We start from the raw sequence: 24410 nt of genomic DNA, 5'->3' as shown, positions 1-24410 counted from the left end.
AAATACCATAATTTTATTTGCCTTTATGGCTGACTAAAACTCCATTGTATATAACACAGTTTCTTTAACCATTCATCTTTTGATGGGCACCTTGGCTGATTTCATAACTTGGCTACTGTTAATTGTGCTGCTATAAATACTGATGTGCCTGAATCATTATAATGCTCTGATTTTAGTTTTTTTGGATAAATAACAAAGAATAGGATATTGGGTCATATGGCGGTTCCATCCTAGTCTTTTGAGGACTGTCCCTAATGCTTTCCAAAGTGGTTGTACTAATTTGAAGTCCCACCAATAGTGTATGAATGTACCTTTCCCCTGCTTCCTCACCAGCATTTATTATTAATTGTATTCTTGATGGTTATTATTGTAACTAGAGTGAGATGAAATCTCAGTGTAGTTTCTTTCCCTGATTGCTAGAGATGTTGAACATTTTTTCCAAATATTTGTTGGACATTTGCTTTTCATCTTTTGAGAAATATCTTTTACTTTTTGCCCACTTATCGATTGAGTCGTTTGTGGGTTTTGGTGTTAAGTTTTTTGAGCTTTTTATATATCCTGGATATTAATTCCTTGTCTGAGGAGTAGCTGGCCAAGATCTTATCCTATTCTGTAAGCTCTCTATTAATACTCTTGTTCCCTTTGCTGTGCAGAAGATTTTTTATTTAATGCCATCCCATGTTTTGATCTTTGATTTTATTTCTTGAACTTTAAGAAAGTCAGTGCCTGCACCAATATATTTAAGTGTTGAACCTGTGTTTCCTTCTAGCAGTTGCAGTATTTCTGGTCTAATTCCTAGGTCCTTAATTTACTTTGACTTGACTTTGGTGCAGAGTGACAGGTAGGGATCTAGTCTCATTGTTCTGCGTATGGATATCAGTTTTCCTAGCACTGTTTGCTAAAAAGGCTATCTTCTACAATGTGCGTTTTGGGCACCTTTGTCAAGTATCCTAAGACTATATCTATGTGAATTTTTCTGTGGATCTTCTATTCATTGACCTTCACGTCTGCTTCAAGGCCTATACTATAATACTTTCATTACTATAGCTCCTCAGTATAATTTGAGATAAGATATCATGATGACTCTTGCATTGCTCCTCTTACTCAGTACCATTTAGCTATTCTGGAACTTTTACTCTTCCACATGAATTTTAGAACTGTTTTTTCTGGATCTTGAAAAATGTCATTGGCATTTGATAGGGATTGAATCTGTATATTGCTTTTGGTAGTATGATCACTTTGACAATATTAATTCTATTTATCCAAGAATTCGAGTGGTCTTTCCATTTTCTTAGATCTTCAATTTCTTTTTTTTAATAAATCCAGAAGTTTGTTTAATATCATTTAAGTTATTGATGAACCTTTATTTTATTTTTATTATTTTTATTAAATTATTTATTTATTCTAATTTGTTATACATGATGGCAGAATGCAATTAATTTCACATTACACATATAGAGCAGAATTTTTCAAGTCACTGGTTGTACACAAAGGTTTTTCTCACCATTTGTGTTTTCATACATGTACTTAGGGTAATGATGTCTAACTCATTCCACCATCATTCCTACCCCCTTTCTCCCTCCCTTCCCCTCCCTCCCTTTTGCCCTCCCATGCTCCCTCCCATCACCATTATGAGTCAGCATCCTCATATCAAAGAAAACATTCGGCCTTTGGTTTTTTGGGATTGGCCTACTTCACTTAGCTTGATATTCTCCAACTGCATCCATTTACCTGCAAATGCCATGATTTTATTCTCTTTTAATGCTGAATAGTGTTCTGTAGTTTTCATTGTGTATATATACCAAAGTTTCCCTAGCCATTCATCTACTGAAGGGCATCCAGGTTGGTTCCACAATTTAGCTATTGTGAATTGTGCTGCTATATACATTGATGTGGTTTTGTCTCTGTAGTATGCTGTTTTTAAGTCCTTTGGATATAAACCAAGGAGTTGGATAGATGGGTCAAATGGTGGTTTTATTCCAAGTTTTCCAAGGAATCTCCATACTGCTTTCCATATTGGCTGCACCCATTTGCAATCCCACCAGCAGTGTATGAATGTGCCTTTTTCCCCACATTCTCTCAAACACTTATTGTTTGTTGTTCTTGATAGCTGCCATTCTGACTGGAGTGAGATGAAATCTTACAGTAGTTTTGATTTGCATTTCTCTAATTGCTAGAGATGTTGAACATTTTTTATATGTTTGTTGGGTGATTGCATATCATCTTTTGAGAGGTGTCTGTTCAGTTCCTTGGCCCATTTATTGATTGGGCGATTTGTTCTTTTGGTGTTTAGCTTTTTTGAGTTATATAAACCTTAGAGATTAGTGCTCTATCTGATGTGTAAGTGGTAAATATTTGTTCCCAAGATGTAGGCTTTCTATTTACCTCACTGATGGTTTCTTTTGCTGAGGAGAAGCTTTTTAGTTGGAATCCATCCCATTTATTAATTCTTGATTTTAATTCTTTTTTCATTGTTGTTTGTTTGTTTTGTTTTGTTTTGTTATTTTTTATTATTTTTATTTTTAATTCTTGTGTGATAGGAGTCTTATTAAGGAAGTTAGGGCCTAATCCAACATGATGGAGATTTGGGCCTACTTTATCTTCTAATAGGAGCAATGTCCCTGGTTTAATTCCTAGGTGCTTGATCCTCTTTGAGTTGAGAGATAGGGTGAGAGATAGGGGTTTTATTTCATTTTGTTGCATATGGATTTCCCAGCACCATTTGTTGAAGAGGCTATCTTTTCTCCTATGTATGTTTTTGGCACCTTTGTTTAATATAAGATAACTGTAATTATGTGGGTTAGTCTCTGTGTTCTCTATTCTGTACTATAGGTCTACCAATCTATTTTGGTGCCAATACTATGCTGTTTTTGTTACTATTGCTCTGTAGTGTAGTTTAAGGTCTGGTATAGTGATGCCACCTGCTTTACTCTTCTTGCTAAAGATTGGGTTTTAGTTATTCTGGGTCTTATTTTTCTAAATGAATTTCATGACTGCTTTTTCTATTTCTATGAGGAATGTCATTGGGATTTTGACTGAAATTGCATTAAATCTGTATAGTGCTTTTGGTAGTATGCTCATTTTGACAATATTAATTCTGCCTATCCAAGAACAAGGAAGATCTTTCTGTCTTCTAAGGTCTTCTTTAATTTATTTCTTTAGTGTTCTGTAGTTTTCATTGTAGAGGTCTTTCACCTCTTTCATTAAGTTGATTCCCAAGTTTGTTTGTTTTGGGTTTTTTTTTTTTTTTTTGGTTTTTTTTGTTTTGGTTTTTTGAGGCTATTGTAAATGGGATAGTTTTCCTCATTTCCCTTTTAGAGGATTTTTCACTGATATACAGAAATGCCTTTGATTTATGGGTGTTGATTTTGTATCCTGCTACTTTGATGAATTCATTTACTAATTCTAGAAGTTTTCTGGTGGAATTTTTTGGGTCTTCTAGGTATAGAATCATATCATTGGCAAATAATGCTAATTTGGGTTCTTCTTTTCCTATCCATATCCCTTTGGTTTCTTTCATCTAAATGCTCTGGCCAGTTTTTCAAGAACTATGTTAAATAGAAGTGTTGAAAGAGGGCATCGCTGACTTGTTCCAGTTTTTAGAGGGAATGCTTTCACTTTTTCTCCTTTTAGAATGATGCTGGCCTGGGGCTTAACATAGATAGTTTTTATGATGTTGATATATGTTTGTGTTATTCTTAGTTTTTCTAGTGTTTTGAACACGTATGGGTGCTGTATTTTGTCAAATGCTTTTTTTTTTTTTTGCATCTATTGAGATGATTATATGATTCTTATCTTCAAGTCTATTGATGTAATAAATTACATTTATTGATTTCCATATGTTGAACCAGACTTGCATCTGTGGAATGAACCCCACTTGAACATGGTGCACTATCTTTTTGATATGTTTTTGTATTCAATTTGCCAGAATTTTATTGAAAAGTTTTGCATCTATGTTCATTAGAGATATTGGTCTGAAGTTTTCTTTCTTTGATGTGTATGTGCCTGGTTTTGGAATCAGGGTGATATTGCCCTCATAGAATGAGTTTGGAAGTGCTCCCTCTTTTTCCATTTCATGAAATAATTTGTAGAGTATAGGTATTAGTTCTTCTTTAAAGGTCTTGTTGAACTCAGCTGTGTATTCATCTGGTCCTGGGCTTTTCTTGGTTGGTAGGTTTCTAATAGCAACTTCTATTTCCTTGCTTGAAATTGATCTGTTTAAATTGTGTATATCATCCTGATTCAATTTGGTCATCATATGCCTCTAGAAATTTGTCAGTGCCTTCAATATGCTCTAGTTTATTGGAGTACAAGTTTTCAAATCATTTCTAATTATCTTCTGTATTTCCATAGTGTCTGTCATGATATTTACTTTTTCATCATGTACATTAGTAATCTGTTTTCCCCCTCCTTCTTTTTATTAGCATGGCTAAAGGTTTGTCAATTTTATTTATTTTTTTTGAAAAAACAACTTCTTGTTTTGTCAATTTTTTCAATGGTTTCTTTTGTTTCAATTTCATTGATTTCGGCTTTGATTTTAATTATTTCCTGTCTTCTACTGCTTTTGATGTTGATTTGTTCTTCTTTTTCTAGGGATTTGAGATGATGTAATGTTAAGTAATTTATTTGTTGACTTTTTCTTCTTTTAAGGAACGAACTCCATGCAATGAACTTTCTTCTTAGTACTATCTTCATAGTGTCCAAGAGATTTCGATACATTATATCAGTGTTCTCATTTACCTCTAAGAATTTTTTAATATCCTCCTTGATGTCTTCTGCAACCTATTGTTCATTCAGTAGTATATTATTTAGTATCCAGGTGTTGGAGTAGTTTTTATTTTTTATTTTATCATTGATTTCTAATTTCATTTCATTGTGATCTGATAGAATGCAGGGTAATATCTCTACTCTTTTGTATTTGTTAAGAGTTGGTTTATGGAATAATATATGATCTGTTTTAGAGAAGGATCCATGTGCTGCTGAGAAGAAAGTGTATTCGCTTGTTTTTTTTTGTTTTTTTTTTAATTTTTTATTGTTGGCTGTTCAAAACATTACATAGTTCTTGATATATCATATTTCACAATTTGATTCAAGTGGGTTATGAGCTCCCATTTTTACCCCATATACAGATTGCAGAATCACATCAGTTGCACATCCATTGATTTACATATTGCCATACTAGTGTCTGTTGTATTCTGCTGCCTTTCCTATCCTCTACTATACCCCCTCCCCTCCCCTCCCCTCCCCTCTTCTCTCTCTGCCCCCTCTACTGACATTCATTTGTCCCCCTTGTATTATTTTTCCCCTTCCCCTCACTTCCTCTTGTATGTACTTTTGTATAACTCTGAGGGTCTCCTTCCATTTCCATGCATTTTCCCTTCTCTCTCCCTTTCCCTCCCACCTCTCATCCCTGCTTAATGTTAATCTTCTTCTCATGCTCTTCGACCCTACTCTGTTCTTAGTTACTCTCCTTATATCAAAGAAGACATTTGGCATTTGTTTTTTAGGGATTGGCTAGCTTCACTTAGCATAATCTGCTCTAATGCCATCCATTTCCCTGTAAATTCTATGATTTTGTCATTTTTTAATGCAGAGTAATACTCCATTGTGTATAAATGCCACATTTTTTTTATCCATTCATCCATTGAAGGGCATCTAGGTTGGTTCCACAGTCTAGCTATTGTGAATTGTGCTGCTATGAACATCGATGTAGCAGTGTCCCTGTAGCATGCTCTTTTTAGGTCTTTAGGGAATAGACCGAGAAGGGGAATAGCTGGGTCAAATGGTGGCTCCATTCCCAGCTTTCCAAGAAATCTCCATACTGCTTTCCAAATTGGCTGCACCAATTTGCAGTCCCACCAGCAATGTACAAGTGTACCCTTTTCCCCACATCCTCGCCAGCACTTGTTGTTGTTTGACTTCATAATGGCTGCCAATCTAACTGGAGTGAGATGGTATCTTAGGGTGGTTTTGATTTGCATTTCTCTGACTGCTAGAGATGGTGAGCATTTTTTCATGTACTTGTTGATTGATTGTATGTCCTCCTCTGAGAAGTGTCTGTTCAGGTCCTTGGCCCATTTGTTGATTGGGTTGTTTGTTCTCTTATTGTCTAATTTTTTGAGTTCTTTGTATACTCTGGATATTAGGGCTCTATCTGAAGTGTGAGGAGTAAAGATTTGTTCCCAGGATGTAGGCTCTCTATTTACCTCTCTTATTGTATCTTTTGCTGAGAAAAAACTTTTTAGTTTGAGTAAGTCCCATTTGTTGATTCTAGTTATTAACTTTTGTGCTATGGGTGTCCTATTGAGGAATTTGGAGCCCAACCCCACAGTATGTAGATCGTAGCCAACTTTTTCTTCTATCAGACGGCGTGTCTCTGATTTGATATCAAGCTCCTTGATCCATTTTGAATTAACTTTTGTGCATGGCGAGAGAAAGGGATTCAGTTTCATTTTGTTGCATATGGATTTGCAGTTTTCCCAGCACCATTTGTTGAAGATGCTATCCTTCCTCCACTGCATGCTTTTAGCCCCTTTATCAAATATAAGGTAGTTGTAGTTTTGTGGATTGGTTTCTGTGTCCTCTATTCTGTACCATTGGTCCACCCGCCTGTTTTGGTACCAGTACCATGCTGTTTTTGTTACTATTGCTCTGTAGTATAGTTTGAAGTCTGGTATCGCTATACCGCCTGATTCACACTTCCTGCTTAGCATTGTTTTTGCTATTCTGGGTCTTTTATTTTTCCATATGAATTTCATGATTGCTTTCTCTATTTCTACAAGAAATGCCGTTGGGATTTTGATTGGCATTGCATTAAACCTATAGAGAACTTTTGGTAATATCGCCATTTTGATAATATTAGTTCTGCCTATCCATGAACAGGGTATATTTTTCCATCTTCTAAGATCTTCTTCTATTTCTCTCTTTAGGGTTCTGTAGTTTTCATTATATAAGTCTTTCACCTCTTTTGTTAGGTTGATTCCCAAGTATTTTATTTTTTTTTGAAGATATTGTGAATGGAGTGGTTGTCCTCATTTCCATTTCAGAGGATTTGTCGCTGATATACAGGAATGCCTTTGATTTATGCGTGTTGATTTTGTATCCTGCCACTTTGCTGAATTCATTTATTAGCTCTAATAGTTTCTTTGTAGACCCTTTTGGGTCTGCTAGGTATAGAATCATGTCATCTGCAAATAATGATAATTTAAGTTCTTCTTTTCCTATTTTGATGCCTTTAATTTCTTTCGTCTGTCTAATTGCTCTGGCCAGTGTTTCGAGAACTATGTTGAACAGAAGTGGTGAGAGAGGGCATCCCTGTCTTGTTCCAGATTTTAGAGGGAATGCCTTCAATTTTTCTCCATTCAGAATGATGCTAGCCTGAGGCTTAGCATAGATTGCTTTTACAATATTGAGGTATGTTCCTGTTATCCCTAGTTTTTCTAGAGTTTTGAACATAAAGGGATGCTGTACTTTGTCGAATGCTTTTTCCGCATCTATCGAGATGATCATATGGTTCTTATTTTTAAGTCTATTGATGTGGTGAATAACATTTATTGATTTCCTTATATTGAACCAGCCTTGCATCCCAGGGATGAATCCTACTTGATCATGGTGCACAATTTTTTTGATGTGCCTTTGTATCCGAGTGGCCAGAATTTTATTGAGGATTTTTGCATCTAGGTTCATTAGAGATATTGGTCTGTAGTTTTCTTTCTTTGAAGTGTCTTTGTCTGGTTTAGGTATCAGGGTGATGTTGGCCTCGTAGAATGAATTTGGAAGTTCTCCCTCTTTTTCTATTTCCCGAAGTAGCTTGAAAAGTATTGATATTAGTTCCTCTTTAAAGGTTTTGTAAAACTCTGCTGTATACCCATCCAGTCCTGGGCTTTTCTTAGTTGGTAGTCTTTTGATGGTTTCTTCTATTTCCTCAATTGATATTGGTCTGTTTAGGTTGTCTATATCCTCCTGACTCAATCTGGGCAGATCATATGACTTAAGAAATTTATCTATGCCTTCACTATCTTCTAATTTATTGGAGTATAAGGATTCAAAATAATTTTTGATTATCTTCTGTATTTCTGAAGTGTCTGTTGTGATATTGCCTCTTTCATCCCGTATGTTAGTAATTTGAGTTCTCTCTCTTCTTCTCTTCGCTAGCATGGCTAAGGGTCTGTCGATTTTGTTTATTTTTTCAAAGAACCAACTTTTAGTTTTGTCAATTTTTTCAATTGTTTCTTTTGTTTCGATTTCATTAATTTCAGCTCTGATTTTAATTGTTTCTTGCCTTCTACTTCTTTTGCTGTTGTTTTGCTCTTCTTTTTCTAGGATTTTGAGATGAAGTATGAGATCATTTATTTGTTGTTTTTTTCTTTTTTTAAGGAATGAACTCCAAGCAATGAATTTTCCTCTTACAACTGCTTTCAATGTGTCCCATAGATTCCGATATGTTGTGTCTGTGTTTTCATTAATCTCTAAGAATTTTTTAATTTCCTCCTTGATGTCTTCTATAACCCATTGATCATTCAGTAACCTATTGTTCATTCTCCAAGTGATGTATTCTTTTTCCTTCCTTCTTTTATTGTTGATTTTCAGTTCCATTCCATTATGATCAGATAGGATGCATGGTATTATCTCTACTCCTTTATATTGTCTAAGAGTTTCCCTGTGACATAATATATGATCTATTTTTGAGAAGGATCCATGTGCTGCTGAGAAAAAAGTGTAACTGCTTGATGTTGGGTGGTATATTCTATATATGTCAATTAAGTCTAGGTTATTAATTGTGTTATTGAGTTCTATAGATTCCTTATTCAACTTTTGTTTGGAAGATCTGTCCAGTGGTGAGAGAGGTGTGTTGAAGTCTCCCATGATTATGGTATGGTGGTCTATTAGACTCTTGAACTTGAGAAGAGTTTGTTTGATGAACATAGCTGCACCATTGTTTGGGGCATATATATTTATGATTGTTATGTCTTGTTGGTGTATGGTTCCCTTGAGCAGTATGTAGTGTCCCTCTTTATCCCTTTTGATTAACTTTGGCTTGAAATCTATTTTATTTGATATGAGTATGGATACTCCTGCTTGTTTCCGAAGTCCATATGAGTGATATGATTTTTCCCAACCTTTCACCTTCAGCCTATGTATGTCTTTTCCTATCAAATGCGTCTCCTGTAGGCAGCATATTGTTGGGTCTTGTTTTGTGATCCATTCTACTAGCCTGTGTCTCTTGATTGGTGAGTTTAAGCCATTAACATTTAGGGTTATTATTGAGATATGGGTTGTTGTTCCAGCCATATTTTTTTATTTATGTTACTAAACATGGTTTGTTTTCCTCTTTGATTATTTTCCCCCCTTTAGTGTCCTATCTCCCACTGTTGGTTTTCATTGTTATTTTCCATTTCCTCTTCCTGTAATATTTTGCCAAGGATGTTTTGAAGAGATGGTTTTCTAGCTGCAAATTCTTTTAACTTTTGTTTATCGTGGAAGGTTTTAATTTCATCTTCCATCCTGAAGCTTAATTTCGCTGGAAACACAATTCTTGGTTGGAACCCATTTTCTTTCAGTGTTTGAAATATGTTATTCCAGGATCTTCTAGCTTTCAGAGTCTGTGTTGAAAGATCAGCTGTTATCCTGATTGGCTTACCCCTAAATGTGATCTGCTTCCTTTCTCTTGTAGCTTTTAAAATTCTCTCCTTATTCTGTATGTTGGGCATCTTCATTATAATGTGTCTAGGTGTGGGTCTCTTATGATTTTGCACATTCGGCGTCCTGTAGGCTTCTAGGATTTGGGGTTCTGTCTCATTCTTCAAGTCTGGGAAGTTTTCTCGTATTATTTCATTGAATAGGTTGCTCATTCCTTTGGTTTGAAACTCTGTCCCCTCCTGTATCCCAATGACTCTTAAATTTGGTCTCTTGATGTTATCCCATATTTCTTGGATGTTCTGCTCATGGTTTCTTAACAGTCTTGCTGAGCTGTCTATGTTCTTTTCAAGTTGAAATACTTTATCTTCATTGTCTGATGTTCTGTCTTCTAAGTGTTCTACTCTGCTGGTAGTATTCTCAATTGAGTTTTTAAGTTGGCTTATTGCTTCCTGCATTTCTAGGATTTCTGTTTGTTTGTTTTTTATAACCTCTATTTCCCTGTATAGTTGATCTTTTGCTTCTTGGATTTGTTTATGTAATTCATTGTTGAAGTGGTCTTTCATTGTCTGATTTTGCTGTCTGATGTCTTCCTTGAGACTCCAGATCATCTGAAGCATGTATATCCTGAATTCTTTATCTGACATTCCATCTGCTGCAGCTATTACCTCTTCTAACGTTGAGTTGACCTGCATTGCTTGTGGTCCTTTCTTTCCTTGTCTCTTCATACTGTTCGCGTTCCTTTCTATTTGGTGAAACTGTTGTGCTATTGAATTTTCCCCCTATATATTTATATTGGTCTTGTATAGTTGCAAAGTCTCCCTCGCAGGCGCGGGCGGCGGCTCTGCCCCTCCTCCAATTGGGGCAATGTGCCTACCACGCCGGGAGGCCGCTGGGCCTGCTCTGCCAGTCGGTAGCAGGTCCGCCGACCTTGCAGGCGCAGGCGGCGGCTCTGTCCCTCTGCGGGCCGCTAGGCTTGTTCTGTCGGTGGTCGCAGTTCTGCCTACCTTGCAGGCGCGGGGGCGGGGGCGGCTCTACCCTTCCTCAGGCCACTGGGCCTGTTCTGTCTCTCGGTTGCAGGTCTGGCCTGTTCTGATGGTGGTCACAGTTCCGACTACCTTGCAGGAGCGGGGGGGAGGGGGAGGCTCTGCCTCTCAGCAGGCCGCTGCTCCTCTTCTGCCGGTGGGTCGCAGGCCCGCCTACCTTGCAGGAGTGATTGGAAGCTCTGCCCCTCCGCGGGCCACTGGGCCTTTTCTGTCGGTGGTCACAGTTCTGTCTACCTGGCAGGCGCGGGGGGTGGGGGGCGGCTCTGCCCCTCAGCAGGCCGCTGGGCCTGTTCTGTGGGTGGTCACACTTCCCTCTACCTTGCCGGCGCAGGGGGAGGGGGCGGCTCTGCCTCTCAGCAGGCCACTGCTCCTCTTCTGCCGGTGGGTCACAGGCCCGCCTACCTTGCAGGAGTGATTGGAAGCTCTGTCCCGCCGCGTGCCACTGGGCCTTTTCTGTCGGTGGTCACCTTTCCACTTACCTGGCTGGCGCGGGGGATGGGGGGCAGCTCTGCCCCTCAGCAGGCCGCTGGGCCTGCTCTGTGCGTGGTCACAGTTCCCTCTACCTTGCTGGTGCAGGGGGAGGGGGCGGCTCAGCCTCTCAGCAGGCCGCTGCTCCTCTTCTGCCGTTGGGTCGCAGGCCCGCCTACCTTGCAGGAGTGATTGGAAGCTCTGTCCTGGCGCGGGCCACTGGGCCTTTTCTGTTGGTGGTCACAGTTCCCCTACCTGGCAGGCGCGGGGGGTGTGGGGCGGCTCTGCCCCTCAGCAGGCCGCTGGGCCTGCTCTGTGCGTGGTCACAGTTCCCTCTACTTTGCCGGCGCAGGGGGAGGGGGCGGCTCAGCCTCTCAGCAGGCTGCTGCTCCTCTTCTGCCAGTGGGTCGCAGGCCCGCCTACCTTGCAGGAGTGATTGGAAGCTCTGTCCCGCCTTGGGCCACTGGGCCTTTTCTGTTGGTGGTCACCGTTTCACCTACCTGGCAGGCGCGGGGGGTGGGGGGCGGCTCTGCCCCTCAGCAGGCCGCTGGGCCTGCTCTGTGCGTGGTCACAGTTCCCTCTACCTTGCTGGTGCAGGGGGAGGGGGCGGCTCTGCCTCTCAGCAGGCCGCTGCTCCTCTTCTGCCGGTGGGTCGCAGGCCTGCCTACCTTGCAGGAGTGATTGGAAGCTCTGTCCCGCCCCGGGCCACTGGGCCTTTTCTGTCGGTGGTCACAGATCCCCTACCTGGCAGGCGCAGGGGGTGTGGGGCGGCTCTGCCCCTCAGCAGGCCGCTGGGCCTGCTCTGTGCGTGGTCACAGTTCCCTCTACTTTGCCGGCGCAGGGGGAGGGGGCGGCTCAGCCTCTCAGCAGGCTGCTGCTCCTCTTCTGCCGGTGGGTCGCAGGCCCGCCTACCTTGCAGGAGTGATTGGAAGCTCTGTCCCGCCTTGGGCCACTGGGCCTTTTCTGTTGGTGGTCACCGTTTCACCTACCTGGCAGGCGCGGGGGGTGGGGGGCGGCTCTGCCCCTCAGCAGGCCGCTGGGCCTGCTCTGTGCGTGGTCACAGTTCCCTCTACCTTGCTGGTGCAGGGGGAGGGGGCGGCTCTGCCTCTCAGCAGGCCGCTGCTCCTCTTCTGCCGGTGGGTCGCAGGCCTGCCTACCTTGCAGGAGTGATTGGAAGCTCTGTCCCGCCCCGGGCCACTGGGCCTTTTCTGTCGGTGGTCACAGATCCCCTACCTGGCAGGCGCGGGGGGTGTGGGGCGGCTCTGCCCCTCAGCAGGCCACTGGGCCTGCTCTGTATTCGCTTGTTGAAGGATGAAATATTCTATATATGTCAGTTAAGTCTAAGTTTTTGATTGTATTATTGATTTTTATAGTCTCTTTGTTCAGCTTTTGTTTGAACAATCTATCCAGTGGTGAAAGAGGCGTTTTAAAGTCATCCATAATTATTGTGTTGTGGTCAATTTGATTCTTGAACTTGAGAAGAGTTTGTTTTATGAACATAGATGCTTCATTGTTTGGGGCATATATATTTATAATTGTTATGTCTTGTTGGTGTATGGTTTCCTTGAGCAGTATGAAACTACCTTCTTTATCCCTTTTGATTAATTTTAGCTTAAAGTCTATTGTATTTGATACAAGGATGGAAAGTTCTGCTTGCTTCCACAGCCCATGTGAGTGGTATGATTTTTCCCAACCTTTCACCTTTAGTCTGTGGATGTCTTTTCCTATGAGATTAGTCTTTTGGAGGCAGCATATTGTTGGGTGTTTTTTGTGTTTTTTTGTTTATTTGTTTGTTTGCTTGCTTATTTGTTTTTAGATCTAATCAGCTAGCCTATGTCTTTTGATTGGTGAGTTTAGGCCATGGTTATTATTGAGACATGATTTGTATTCCCAGACATTTTTGCTTATTTTTGTTATTTAACTTGAGTTGGTTTCTCCTTTGATTAGCTTTTCCTTTAGTGTAATACCTCCCTCTGCTGATTTTCATTGTTTTGTTTTTCATTTCCTCTTCATAGAATATTTTGCCAAGAATGTTCTATAGTGCAGGTTTTCTAGCTGTAAATTCTTTTAACTTTTGTTTATTATGGAAGATTTTTGTTTCATCATCAAATCTAAAGCTTAATTTTGCTGGATACAAAATTCTTGGTTGGCATCCATTTTCTTTCAGAGCTTGATATATATTATTCCAGGATCTTCTAGCTTTCAGGGTCTGGGTTGAAAAATCTGCACACAACCTAATTGGCTTCCCCCAATATGTAATCTGATTCTTTTCTCTAGTGGCTTTTAATATTCTCTCCTTATTCTGTATGTTAGGCATTTTCAGTATTATGTGCCTTGGTGTGGATCTATTGTGATTTTGTACATTTGGTGTCCTGTAAGCCTCTTGAATTTGGTTTTCCAATTCATCCTTCATGTTTGGAAGATTTTCTGATATTATTTTGTTGAATAGATTGTTCATTCCTTTGGTTTGGAACTCTATGCCTTCCTCTATCCCAAAAACTCTTAAATTTTGTCTTTTTATGCTATCCCATATTTCTTGAATATTCTGCTGATGGTTTCTTACCATTTTCACTGTGTGGTCTACATTTTTTTCAAGATTACATATTTTGTTTTCATTGTCTGAGATCCCTTCTTCCAAGTGGTCTACTCTGTTGGTGATGCTTTCAATTGAACTTTTAATTTGGTTTATTGTTTCTTTAATTTCAAAGATTTCTGTTTGGTTTTTCTTTAGAATCTCTATCTCCCCATTGAAGTAATCTTTTGCTTCCTGTATTTGCTTATGTATTTGTCTAAATGATTTTTGCTGCCTGTATTTGCTTTCTTATATCATCCTTTAATTCACAGAACATTTTAATTATGTACATTCTGAACTCCTTCTCTGTCATTTCATCTGCTGTGCTGGCCATGGATTCCAATAAAGTGGTATCTTGATTTGTTTGGGGCACTTTCTTCCCTTGTCTTTTCATGCTGCTTGTATGTCTTCCTTTCTCGCTCTGTAGATCTGAGGTGTTACTGTTTTTACCGTATAGGCTTCTAGTGCCCTTGTGGGGTTCCAGTACTTCTCCTTTGAGGTGAAGGACAATGTTAACAGATCCCAATGTAAACAAAATACCACCTAAAAACAAATAGTTGTTATTAAGATGTTTACAGTTTGGTAACAATATACAGGATTGGTGAATTCAATTATTATCTACAATATAATCAGTAGGTTTGTAAAAGGGTTTACAGTTTCTGATGGTGGACAAAAAAACCAGTGGTGAGGGGTAGGAAGATATACTGAGGATGTATGAGATGAGGATATAGAGTTATTATATTTTGGGAAGTGTGTTAGAGAAATCTAAAGAATAAGTTTAGTAGCAGGAGAATAGAGAGGTAGCAATTTGGTGTAGACAAGTAAATAGGGAAGACAGTAGAGTACATAAGACAAAAAAATATATATATTAAGAAAAGTTAAAATAGTAAAAATTGGAGACAGAAAAAAATAATATACAACACAACTGTAATATACTATTCAATCGTCTCTCTCCTCAATATCCTAATTCATGCAAAGTACTTGGTTTCACTTATGTTGGGGATGTGAAGGCAGAAGAATAAAGAGGGGAAAGAAAGAAAAAAACTCAAAGGAAGAAACAAGGATTGTCTTGGTTGAAGATCAGTGTCTTTCTTGCTTCCCTTCTCATCCAATGGCGGGGTTGTTTGTTCTTAGTTGTTATCTCCACCCTCTGCATGGTGGGGGTTACCAGGGTGTGAGGGTTGGTCTTGGGTGCAGAGCACTTGGAAGTGGAGTATGGCACCCGCTGGTCCCATTCGGAGACTGCACCTCAAGGATCTCCTTTGGGGTCTCCTCCTGTGATGTGGGAGCCAGGTCTTATCTCCTCATCTCACCTGTAGACCTAACAGTTCCTGCCCTCTAAATTAGTCTCTAAAGTGTATCTCCCTCACTCTCTCCCTTTCCTAATCAGGAACATTTCTCTCCGGGGGTCTTGTGTATTGTACTCTGGTGGCTGTGCACCTGTCATGGAGGACTATTTTGTATTGGGCAGTCACTCCGCTGAGTTAGCGGCTGCTGGGGATTGGAGGTGATTAGAAAACTATGGGTACCTGGCTGTCCAGTATTCCAAACTGGTAATTGCACATACTAAAGATGGTGATGGAGGTGAATCAAGATGAAGGCAGCTGTTTTCAACTATGGGGTGTCAGATCGGGTGGGGGGAGCTGGGCGATGGCACCGTGCAGTGCACTCAAAGATGAGCTCTCTATGGCATGCAGTCTTGTGGCTATCAGCTTTCTTCAGAGCCTGTGATGTCCCCAGGTGCAGGCAGGCTACTGTGAGTAGGGGACTACAGCAGTAGCTGCTGAGTCCCAAGATGGAGGTGACCAGGGGGGCTCCACGTTGGTAGATGGGGGTCCACAAAGGAGTGGCAGCCAGAGTTCCTGCATGTGGGTAGCGGCTGAGTGTCCTTTGTGGGAGTGGTGTCCAGGAATTCTGCACCAGTGCTGATGCTGCTGATCCTGCTAAGGCATTGCAAGACCTCCGTGGGCAAGTAGTTGGGAGTCCTTTGCTAAATTTTGTCAGTTTCTTTCTTCATGTTCTTTAGTTTTCATTGTAGAGGTCTTGCAACTCCTTAGTTAGATTCCCAAGTTTGTTTGTTTGATTGTTTGTTTGTTGAAATTATTGTGAATTGAAATAAATTTTCCTGATTTCTTTCTCAGCAGATTCATTATTGAAGTATAGAAATGCTGTTGATTTTTTTTTTTTTTTTGTTTTGTTTTTTTTTTTTTTTTGTGGTATGTTGCTCTTGTGTTTTAGTCAGTTTTTGCATCATTGTGATCAAAAGACCTAACAAGAACAATGTAAAGGAAGAAGGAGGAAAATTTTGTTTTGGCTCATGGTTTCAGAGGTTCAGTCCACAGAAGGTCAACTCCATTGCTCTGGTCCTAAGATGAGGCAGAACACATAGAAGAAGGGCATGGCAGAGGAAAACAGCTCAAAACATGGCAACCAGGAAGCAGAGAGAGGGCTCTGCTCACCAGGGGCAAAATATAAACTCAAAAGTCACACCCCCAGTACCCAACCTCCACCAGCCCCACACTATCTGCCCACAATTACCACCCAGTTAATCCATATGATTTGATTAAACCACTGATTAGATTATTCTTATCATAATTTGATTTTTTCACCTCTGAAAATTCTTGTCTCACATGAGGTTTTGGGGGAACATTGCATATCTAACCCATAATATCTTGTGTCCTGCAACTTTGCTGAATTTGTCAGTTCTAAAAGTCGGCTGGTGGAGGTTTTTCGAGTCTTCTACATATAGGATCATGTCATTAGCAAACAAGAAACTGAATTTTATTCACTGAAAATATGTTCTCAGTGTCTGTTACAATCCATTTAGTTCCTTATTATTTCCAACAGTTGCCTAGAACAGGAACTCAAGGATGCCTTTGGGGTTCTCTGGCACCTATCCACAAAGTTACATAGAGTTTCGATCTGACTGGGAAAATCCCTTTGACTGATGCATACACTGTCAATCTCAGACCCCCTTTCTTCATGCACTGGCCCAAAAAGGGGGTACCCATACAGTTCAGAAGATGTTGACAATTGGCTCCAAGAGACCAGATCTTTCTGAGTGGAGGGAAAAGTATGAGCTGAATGAATTATACACATTTACACAATAGCCAATCCTGAGAATCATGAAAACATGACAAATGCAACACCTTTGAAGTGGAACTGGTTCTTTGGTGAGTGGAAGTACAGTAATGCACAACTCACTTGAAACAGGAAAGAAATTTTGTTTGAAGATGTTAAGGTCAAGCTAAGGAATTAAAATAGCCACAGGTGATCATTCATCTCCACTTCATTTTGCCACTTCTAAATCTATTTCTCATCACTCAAGATATTTACTCATGGAGTGGTTAAGTCCTCTTTTATCTTTTCTATGCTTTCATTAGCTGTTCTTTGTCTCCTTTTTGCTTACAAAAGGGCAGATATTTTTAAGCCAAATGTCAACATGTCAAACATTGAACGTCCATTCCCAGGAAATACCGTTTGTTTATAATTACATACTTTATTGTAACAAATGTAATATTATTCAATTTGTGCACCAGACTTTCACGCACTGACAGACCAGGTATAAAGAATACTGTATAGAGAAGCCTCGAGTATTCAGCTTAGTGGAGGCCTTTGTTTAACAATATGCAAAACTGCAGACTTCACAACATTAGGAATTTGGGACATAAAAGAGATACAAAGTGTTTGGCAAGAAAATAAACATTACACCAAGCAAGCAGCATTTTACACCTGGATTGGTTGTCTTGCCTCTACCACATGAACCAGGGAGAGGTGAATATGATAGGGGCTGAGGCAGGAGCTTCTTTCTGCAGACATGAATGCTAATGAGCTCAGAAGTATTTTGGAAGACTGCCCCACAGTCAGTGTGGAAACACTGAACTGCCTGAAAGCCATTGTTCAGTTCACTAGAGGTTACAAAGTATGTAGTTCAAAATTGCATGGGTAAAGCTCAAGGTGACCAAAAGTCAGAACTTAGCATTAGATGAGTCCTGTCACTCTCAACCACTAGGGGAAAACCAAGTAGCTCTAGGAAAGGCTAGAGTTCGAGATCTGTTTATCTATTTGTGCCTCAAACAGGCCCAAGTGAACCTTTTAGAAATAATGTTTTGAGAAATAAAAATTCTTAGTCATGCAACTGATGGCTGTCTCAACCTTTTCTTTCAGATACCATTGTTCTTATTGCTTCAATAGCAGTTGTTTCAGCAAAAACTCAGGGTAATATTTTCGCCACGTCTGCACTCAGAAGTCTCCGTTTCCTACAGATCCTCCGTATGGTGCGCATGGACCGGAGAGGAGGCACTTGGAAATTACTAGGTTCGGTAGTTTATGCACACAGCAAGGTAAGATTTGTTTTCTGGGTTTTAGAACAAAATTTTTGAACCACTTTATTGATAACTATAATAATATTTAATAAACCTATCACAAGCAAACTTAGTCATTTCAAAGATAGTTAAAGCAATTTAGGGACATGGTAGGTAATGGATTATTTAAAGAATAGAATAAGTATCTAAAAAGTAGTAAAGTAAGTGAAATTATGCGTAGATTTTCCCCCTTTTTTCAGTTTTTTGCTTCTAAAAATCTTTCATTCCTTTTATATTTAGGAATTAATCACAGCTTGGTACATAGGATTTTTGGTTCTTATATTTTCATCTTTCCTTGTCTATCTGGTGGAAAAGGATGCAAATAAGGAGTTTTCTACATATGCAGATGCTCTCTGGTGGGGCACAGTAAGTAAAAAAACTGTTTTTACTTATTGGATATCATGAAATGTTACTTTTAAAAACAATGTAATGACTTCTATGAGTGGTTTCAATCAAAATATAAACCTCTGAAAGAGAGGCATGTGAAAAATATATATTACTTATAATTGTCTTGAGAGCTTCCAGGTCTCTGATGCAACAAAGTTAAGTTCTCTCGTAAATTATTACTATTTTTTTCCAATACTGGGATTGAACCCAGAGGCACAGCACCACTGAGCTACATCCCCAGTGCTACTTTTATTTTTTATTTTGATACAAGATCTCACTAGCTTTCTAAGTCTGGCTTTGAGCTTGTGATCCTCCTGCCTCAGCCTCCCAAGTAGCTGAATCATCAATGTTTCTTGAGGATTAAGTTGTTGCCAAAATTAAAATATATCATTTTTTCAATGGTGGTTAAAAATTGACAGGCTTGTTTGTGCATTTTAACCTTGGGGAGCACAGATTTATATTGTAATTTGTTGCATCGATCGTCCACTCATCAAAACACTTATTTGGAGTTAAAAAAGTAAATGGTAGAAATGATGGCGGATGTGATGGACGTTATTATCCAAAGTACATGTATGAAGACATGAATTGGTGTGAATATACTTTGTATACAACCAGATATATAAAAAATTGTGCTCTATATGTGTAATAAGAATTGTAATGCATTTGCTGTCATATATAAATTTTTAAAATAAATAAATAAAATAAAATATCCAGAAAAAATAAATAAATAAATGATAGATGAATGAAAGTTAAAAGAGTAAAATAGATCACAGAAAAAAACAAAGAAAGAAAAAGAAGCTGGTAATTCACCTGTGAAATCAGCAATAATATACATTTGATTTCAAAAATTTAAATTCAAAATCCTACTTTTCCTTTATATTTTTATTGAAAAATAATTTTTCAAACAACTAAAAGTAAAATCATAATATAAATAAAAAATAAACAAGTGCTAATCATTGTATTCAATTTATTTTTTTAATTAAGTTATTATCATTAGTAAGATATTACCACCAATTCAAATATCTATCCAAAGAACAAAGGCATCTAAAGATCAGGAAAATTTAAATGATGTACAAATAGAAGCAAACCTGGATTTTTCTATAATATTGGAAAGAAGTCAGTTGAAGCTCCACTAGACATAATTTATTTCTGTCTATAGACAAAAATTATTTTGCATTACTATTTGTTATCTACAACTTACAGAATTGCAAATAGCTCAAACCATGAAAGGTGCAGAGTCCCATAAAGTCAGAATTCAATAAGCTGGATCAAATAACTGAATAATGGATAGTTATCCTTTGAAGTAAAAAAAATACCTACATTGTAAAGAATTTATAAAATAATCATTGGAACTTGTGCCCTAATAAGAAATTCACAGGGCATAAGAGTGCTTTATACAATATATAAATTACATTTCTTTTTATTTAATTATTTTAAGACATCCCAAAGGGAAGTTATATGGAAATACACAGCATTTATAATTTTCTAAAGAATTTCCACTATCTTTGGTCCAACAAAGAAAGATTCTTTTATAAATCATCAATTTATTTATATTATATATAATATAAATAAATTGATGGTTTATTAATATAAATAAATTGATGATTTATAAAATATTTATTTATTTTAGTACCAGGGATTGAACTCAGGGGCACTCAGCCACTGAGCCACATCCCCAGCCTTATTTTCTGTTTATTTAGAGACAGGGTCTTACTGAGTTGGTTAGCACCTCACTGTTGCTGAAGCTGGCTTTGAACTCTAGATCCTCCTGTCTCAGCCTCTGGAGCTGCTGGGATTACATGTGTGTGCCACTGCACCCGGCATCAGTAGTATTTTTTGAGTGCTAGATTGTTGCAAAATAAAAATATATCATTTTCACAAACATAGATGAAAATATTTTTTGTTTTTGTTTTTCGTTTTTTGTGGAGGACAGATTGAAGTTACCAATTGTTCATTATGCCACTACTCATCACAGGTTCAACAGCAAGATGTAGAACTTCCTACCAGGAACAAGGAAAATTTGTCAGGGCTGAATTAAGCAGAACTTGGCATATCTGTGGGTTGCATAGAAACAATAAAATGAATAAAAGTCAGAAATACATTCACCTAAAGATTATGACTTCTTAAAATTACCTGTGTAAATGTCTACAAGATTGTGCCATTGGTAACAAAGCATTCTGTTGCATTAATAATTTGGTTTCCAACTCCTCTTCCCGACCCACAAGCAATAATAGACATTTTGAAAGGAAAAGAGTGGAAACGCAAAAGAGAGCAGTCATCTGACATTCTTAAAATACTCTTTTATATGTAGAGAGCAAATGAAAATCTGTTGCTCGTGGTAGAATTAACTATGTAAACTGAGAAAACAGAGGCTTTTCTTGCTAGCGAAGGGAAAGCAGTATCCTCCCAGCCTTTGAGGGAATGGCTTGAATTTAAGCTTAGTTTTTGCTTCTCTTGGATAATTCTAATGTCTTTCAATTACTGAAGGATTCATGTGCACTTTTCCCACTTGGTCCAACAAAGAAGGGTTCTTTTATAAATCACCAGTAGCATTTTTTGAGTGCTAGATTGTTACTTGGTCTGCAGTTATTGGGGAATTCAGTCTGGCAGCTCTCTGTCCCTTTTTCCATTAGTCTTCCCTTTCTCCTTATTACTAATAAGAAGTACTGTATTGTGTATTAAACAGTGTGTAGGAAACTCTTAACATATCTCTTACTTAGTCATCAGCTAGTTTCTTCTGCCAGAGTAACATACATAACAGGTTTTCAAAGGTCGTAATCTGTGACTTTCAGGGGAAAGCAACATATTTTCAATGATTTCCATTTCAGTAGTACTCTTTTGACTGACATTTAACCTATACTTAACAGGTTTCTAAATGCCTTAATTATGTTTCCATTTAAAAACTCTAAATTTGATATGAGAGTAAAATTTTTCTTATATATCAAGCTTCAAAGGAAAAAAAATTGTTGGTCCACAGCATTTTTTTGATACTGACTCATTAATGAAATTGTTTGACGCCTAAAAAAAAAAAGAGAGAGAGAGAGAAGCAAGAAGACTTATTATTTCTATTTATTGTAAAAAGAATATACACTAGATCTCAGTGTTAAATGAAATAAATTTAGACTATTATACCATATGTTATATATTAATAAAAACTTTCATGAAAGGTTTGTCTGGATAATTTTTTATTAAAATCGTCCAGATTGACCAGGCATGGTGGCTCACACCTGTAATCCCAGTAACTCGGGAGGCTGAGACAGGAGGATCACAAGTTCAAAGCCAACCTCAGCAGTTTAGCAAGCCCTCAACAACTTAGTTAGACCCTGTCTTAAAATGAAAAATAAACAAACAAAAAGTATTGGGCATGTAATTCAGTGGTAACGCACTCTTGGGATCAATGCTCAATACAAAAAAAAAAAAAAAGTCTAGTTTGCATGTAATGAGCTCCTAATAACTATGGAAGTATAAAAATTAAATAGGAAAATTAAAGAAAACATTCTGAGTTGGAGTATTTCTAAGTACTAGGCTTTGGGGGTGGTGGGAGGGAGAACAAGAAAAGAAAGAAAAAAAGTCCCCTTTATTAAAAGAGTACAAAGTATCAACATAAATTACCAAAATATATTTCATTTTCTACAGACACATTGTGCCAGTGAATTCCAAGTATTAAATAGTAAATTCCTTCCATGGAGGCAGGAGGATCATGAGTTCAAAGCCAGCCTCAGCAAAAGTGAGGCACTAAGCAACTCAGTAGGACCCTATCTCTAAAAAAATACAAAATAGGGATGGGGATGTGGCTCAGTGGCCAAGTGCCCCTGTGTTCAATCCCCCCAAAAAAGATTATGAGAACTGTCCCCAAAACAAATTTTAGGGGGATACTGTGGTGTGATCAACACTGCTCATAGCAAATAACAATTTAAAGAACTTTGATCCCTGAAAACAGCTCCATAATAGGGAAGGAATGCATCTAGTTAATAGATTAATTTAGATAACAGATAAAGGGGCTTTCTACCAAGAACGTAGCAAGTGCCCAAAGATGGCAGCTATTGCAGGTCTACACCAGCACTATTGCGGATGTTCAATGGAAGAGTCCTTATAACAAAAGAAACAAAACAAAACTATAGGCTTTGTTGCAGACTCAACATTTAAGCACAGAGGGGCTTGGGAATTGGAGAGTGTGACGAAAAAAATGTTCTGGGATCTGAAGTGAGCAACTAAAAGGGCCTCGTGGCAGACAGGAGTAGCTAGTGGAAGTGGCTGTTAGATGAGGCACTGGCCTCTCCTGGAAAAGAGGATCTTCTGGTTGCAAGGTGGAGCTCCATTTAATGTAATTTTCTGTTATTTTCCTCCTTAATTGCTTCAGATTTATTCTGAATAATTTAAGAATGGATTTTCCTGAAGTTATTTTCTATTATTATCTCCTCCTTTCCTGATGTTATTTTTTTTCTCCTTTAGATTTGCTTTAAATTTATTCTAAAATAACTTGCAATTGGGTTTTCCTGAAGCAATTTTTTCTGGTAATGACTTGTTCTTGAAGGCCAGTTTTTTTTTTTTTTTTTTTTACTTTCTGTTTGCTGCTATTCTTGTAATGATCATACTGTTATTGGTTTAAAAGAAAGATGCATGCAGCAGCAGATAGTGTCAATCTGATCTTGAGTCAACATCTGCATACAGATTCCACTTGAGTCTATGTGCTTGAAATTATTATCTCAGGTATATAGAAAAATTTTCATCAGCCACATTTAGCTTCAAAAATCATGCCAAAATCCTTATAGTCTTTCTCAAAGCAAGCTTTATATGTAATATGGTATACTCAACAACTTGACATCCCAAATATGCCCTTTTATTCCCCTTCAATAAGGCTTTCCAGCCATAATTTCCCTCCTAGGAAACATACTGACTGAAGCTTGTAGCATACCAAGTGCTATTCAATATCCACAGGATTCTGTTCTCACCATTGTCTGAATGTTTGCAGAGTTCAAGGTGTTCATTCCAAAATATTTTAAAATATAATGGCATGCTTAAGTTCATATTGTTGCATAAGCTGATGATATATGGTACAGAAAGAAAGATGGATGATCCTATTAAAAATGGAATAGAATGCCTTAGAAAAATTCAATAAATGCAAAATTATATATATATATGAAACCAGAAGTGAACATACAGTTACACAGGGGGAAACCTGAAATAGCTAGGACTCTAAACTCAGATATCTCCACTGTATTCATGGTCCACTAAAAATACAACTTATGAAAAAAAACATTAAAATTAAGAAAAACAATTTATTATGGGTGAGGTTTATGCAAAGAAAATGAAGCATAAGTTCAACTGCAAACTATGCCTTTCATCAAGAATATTAGGAAATAAATATACAATTGTGGGTTTTAAGTTGAAATAATATATTTAACATATTTACCTGTTTGTGATGATGTACTTTAATCAAATTTCTAAGTGGCCAATTAATCATCACAGAAGTTTCAATCAAGAAAGCTTCTCTTAAAGGGGAAAATAATACAAGGGGGAGAAATGAATGACAGTAGAGGGGGTAGAGAGAGAAGAGGGGAGGGGAGGGGAGGGGGGATAGTAGAGGATAGGAAAGGCAGCAGAATACAACAGACACTAGTACGGCAATATGTAAATCAATGGATGTGTAACTGATGTGATTCTGCAATTTGTATACAGGGTAAAAATGGGAGTTCATAACCCACTTGAATCAAAGTGTGAAATATGATATATCAAGAACTATGTAATGTTTTGAACAACCAAAAATAAAAAATTTAAAAAAAAGAAAGCTTCTCTTTATATTATCATGTATTAATACATAAGATCAGAAAATCATCTCACCTACATAGAACACCAGGAATCTCTCATAAGAACATTTATTTTATTTTACATTAATTCAATTGCACTATAGTTCAGTCCATTCCTTTGACATTCATT

At 38.1% G+C, this 24410-nt stretch overlaps 1 protein-coding gene across 1 annotated transcript in view; it reads left to right on the top strand.

The window, feature by feature from the left end:
• The window catches only part of Kcnq5 (potassium voltage-gated channel subfamily Q member 5), a 544104-nt gene that overhangs the window by 430700 nt on the left and 88994 nt on the right, over positions 1-24410 (top strand). Inside the window, exons 4-5 of the mRNA XM_027928097.2 lie at positions 17890-18065; positions 18327-18452. Coding sequence (XP_027783898.1) covers positions 17890-18065; positions 18327-18452 — 302 coding nt within the window. The remainder of the gene's footprint in view (positions 1-17889; positions 18066-18326; positions 18453-24410) is intronic.

This window comes from Marmota flaviventris, chromosome 6, assembly GCF_047511675.1.
Source record: "Marmota flaviventris isolate mMarFla1 chromosome 6, mMarFla1.hap1, whole genome shotgun sequence".
In the NCBI taxonomy this organism is placed as follows: Eukaryota; Metazoa; Chordata; class Mammalia; order Rodentia; family Sciuridae; genus Marmota; species Marmota flaviventris.
This window is presented reverse-complemented; position numbering and strand designations above follow the sequence as displayed.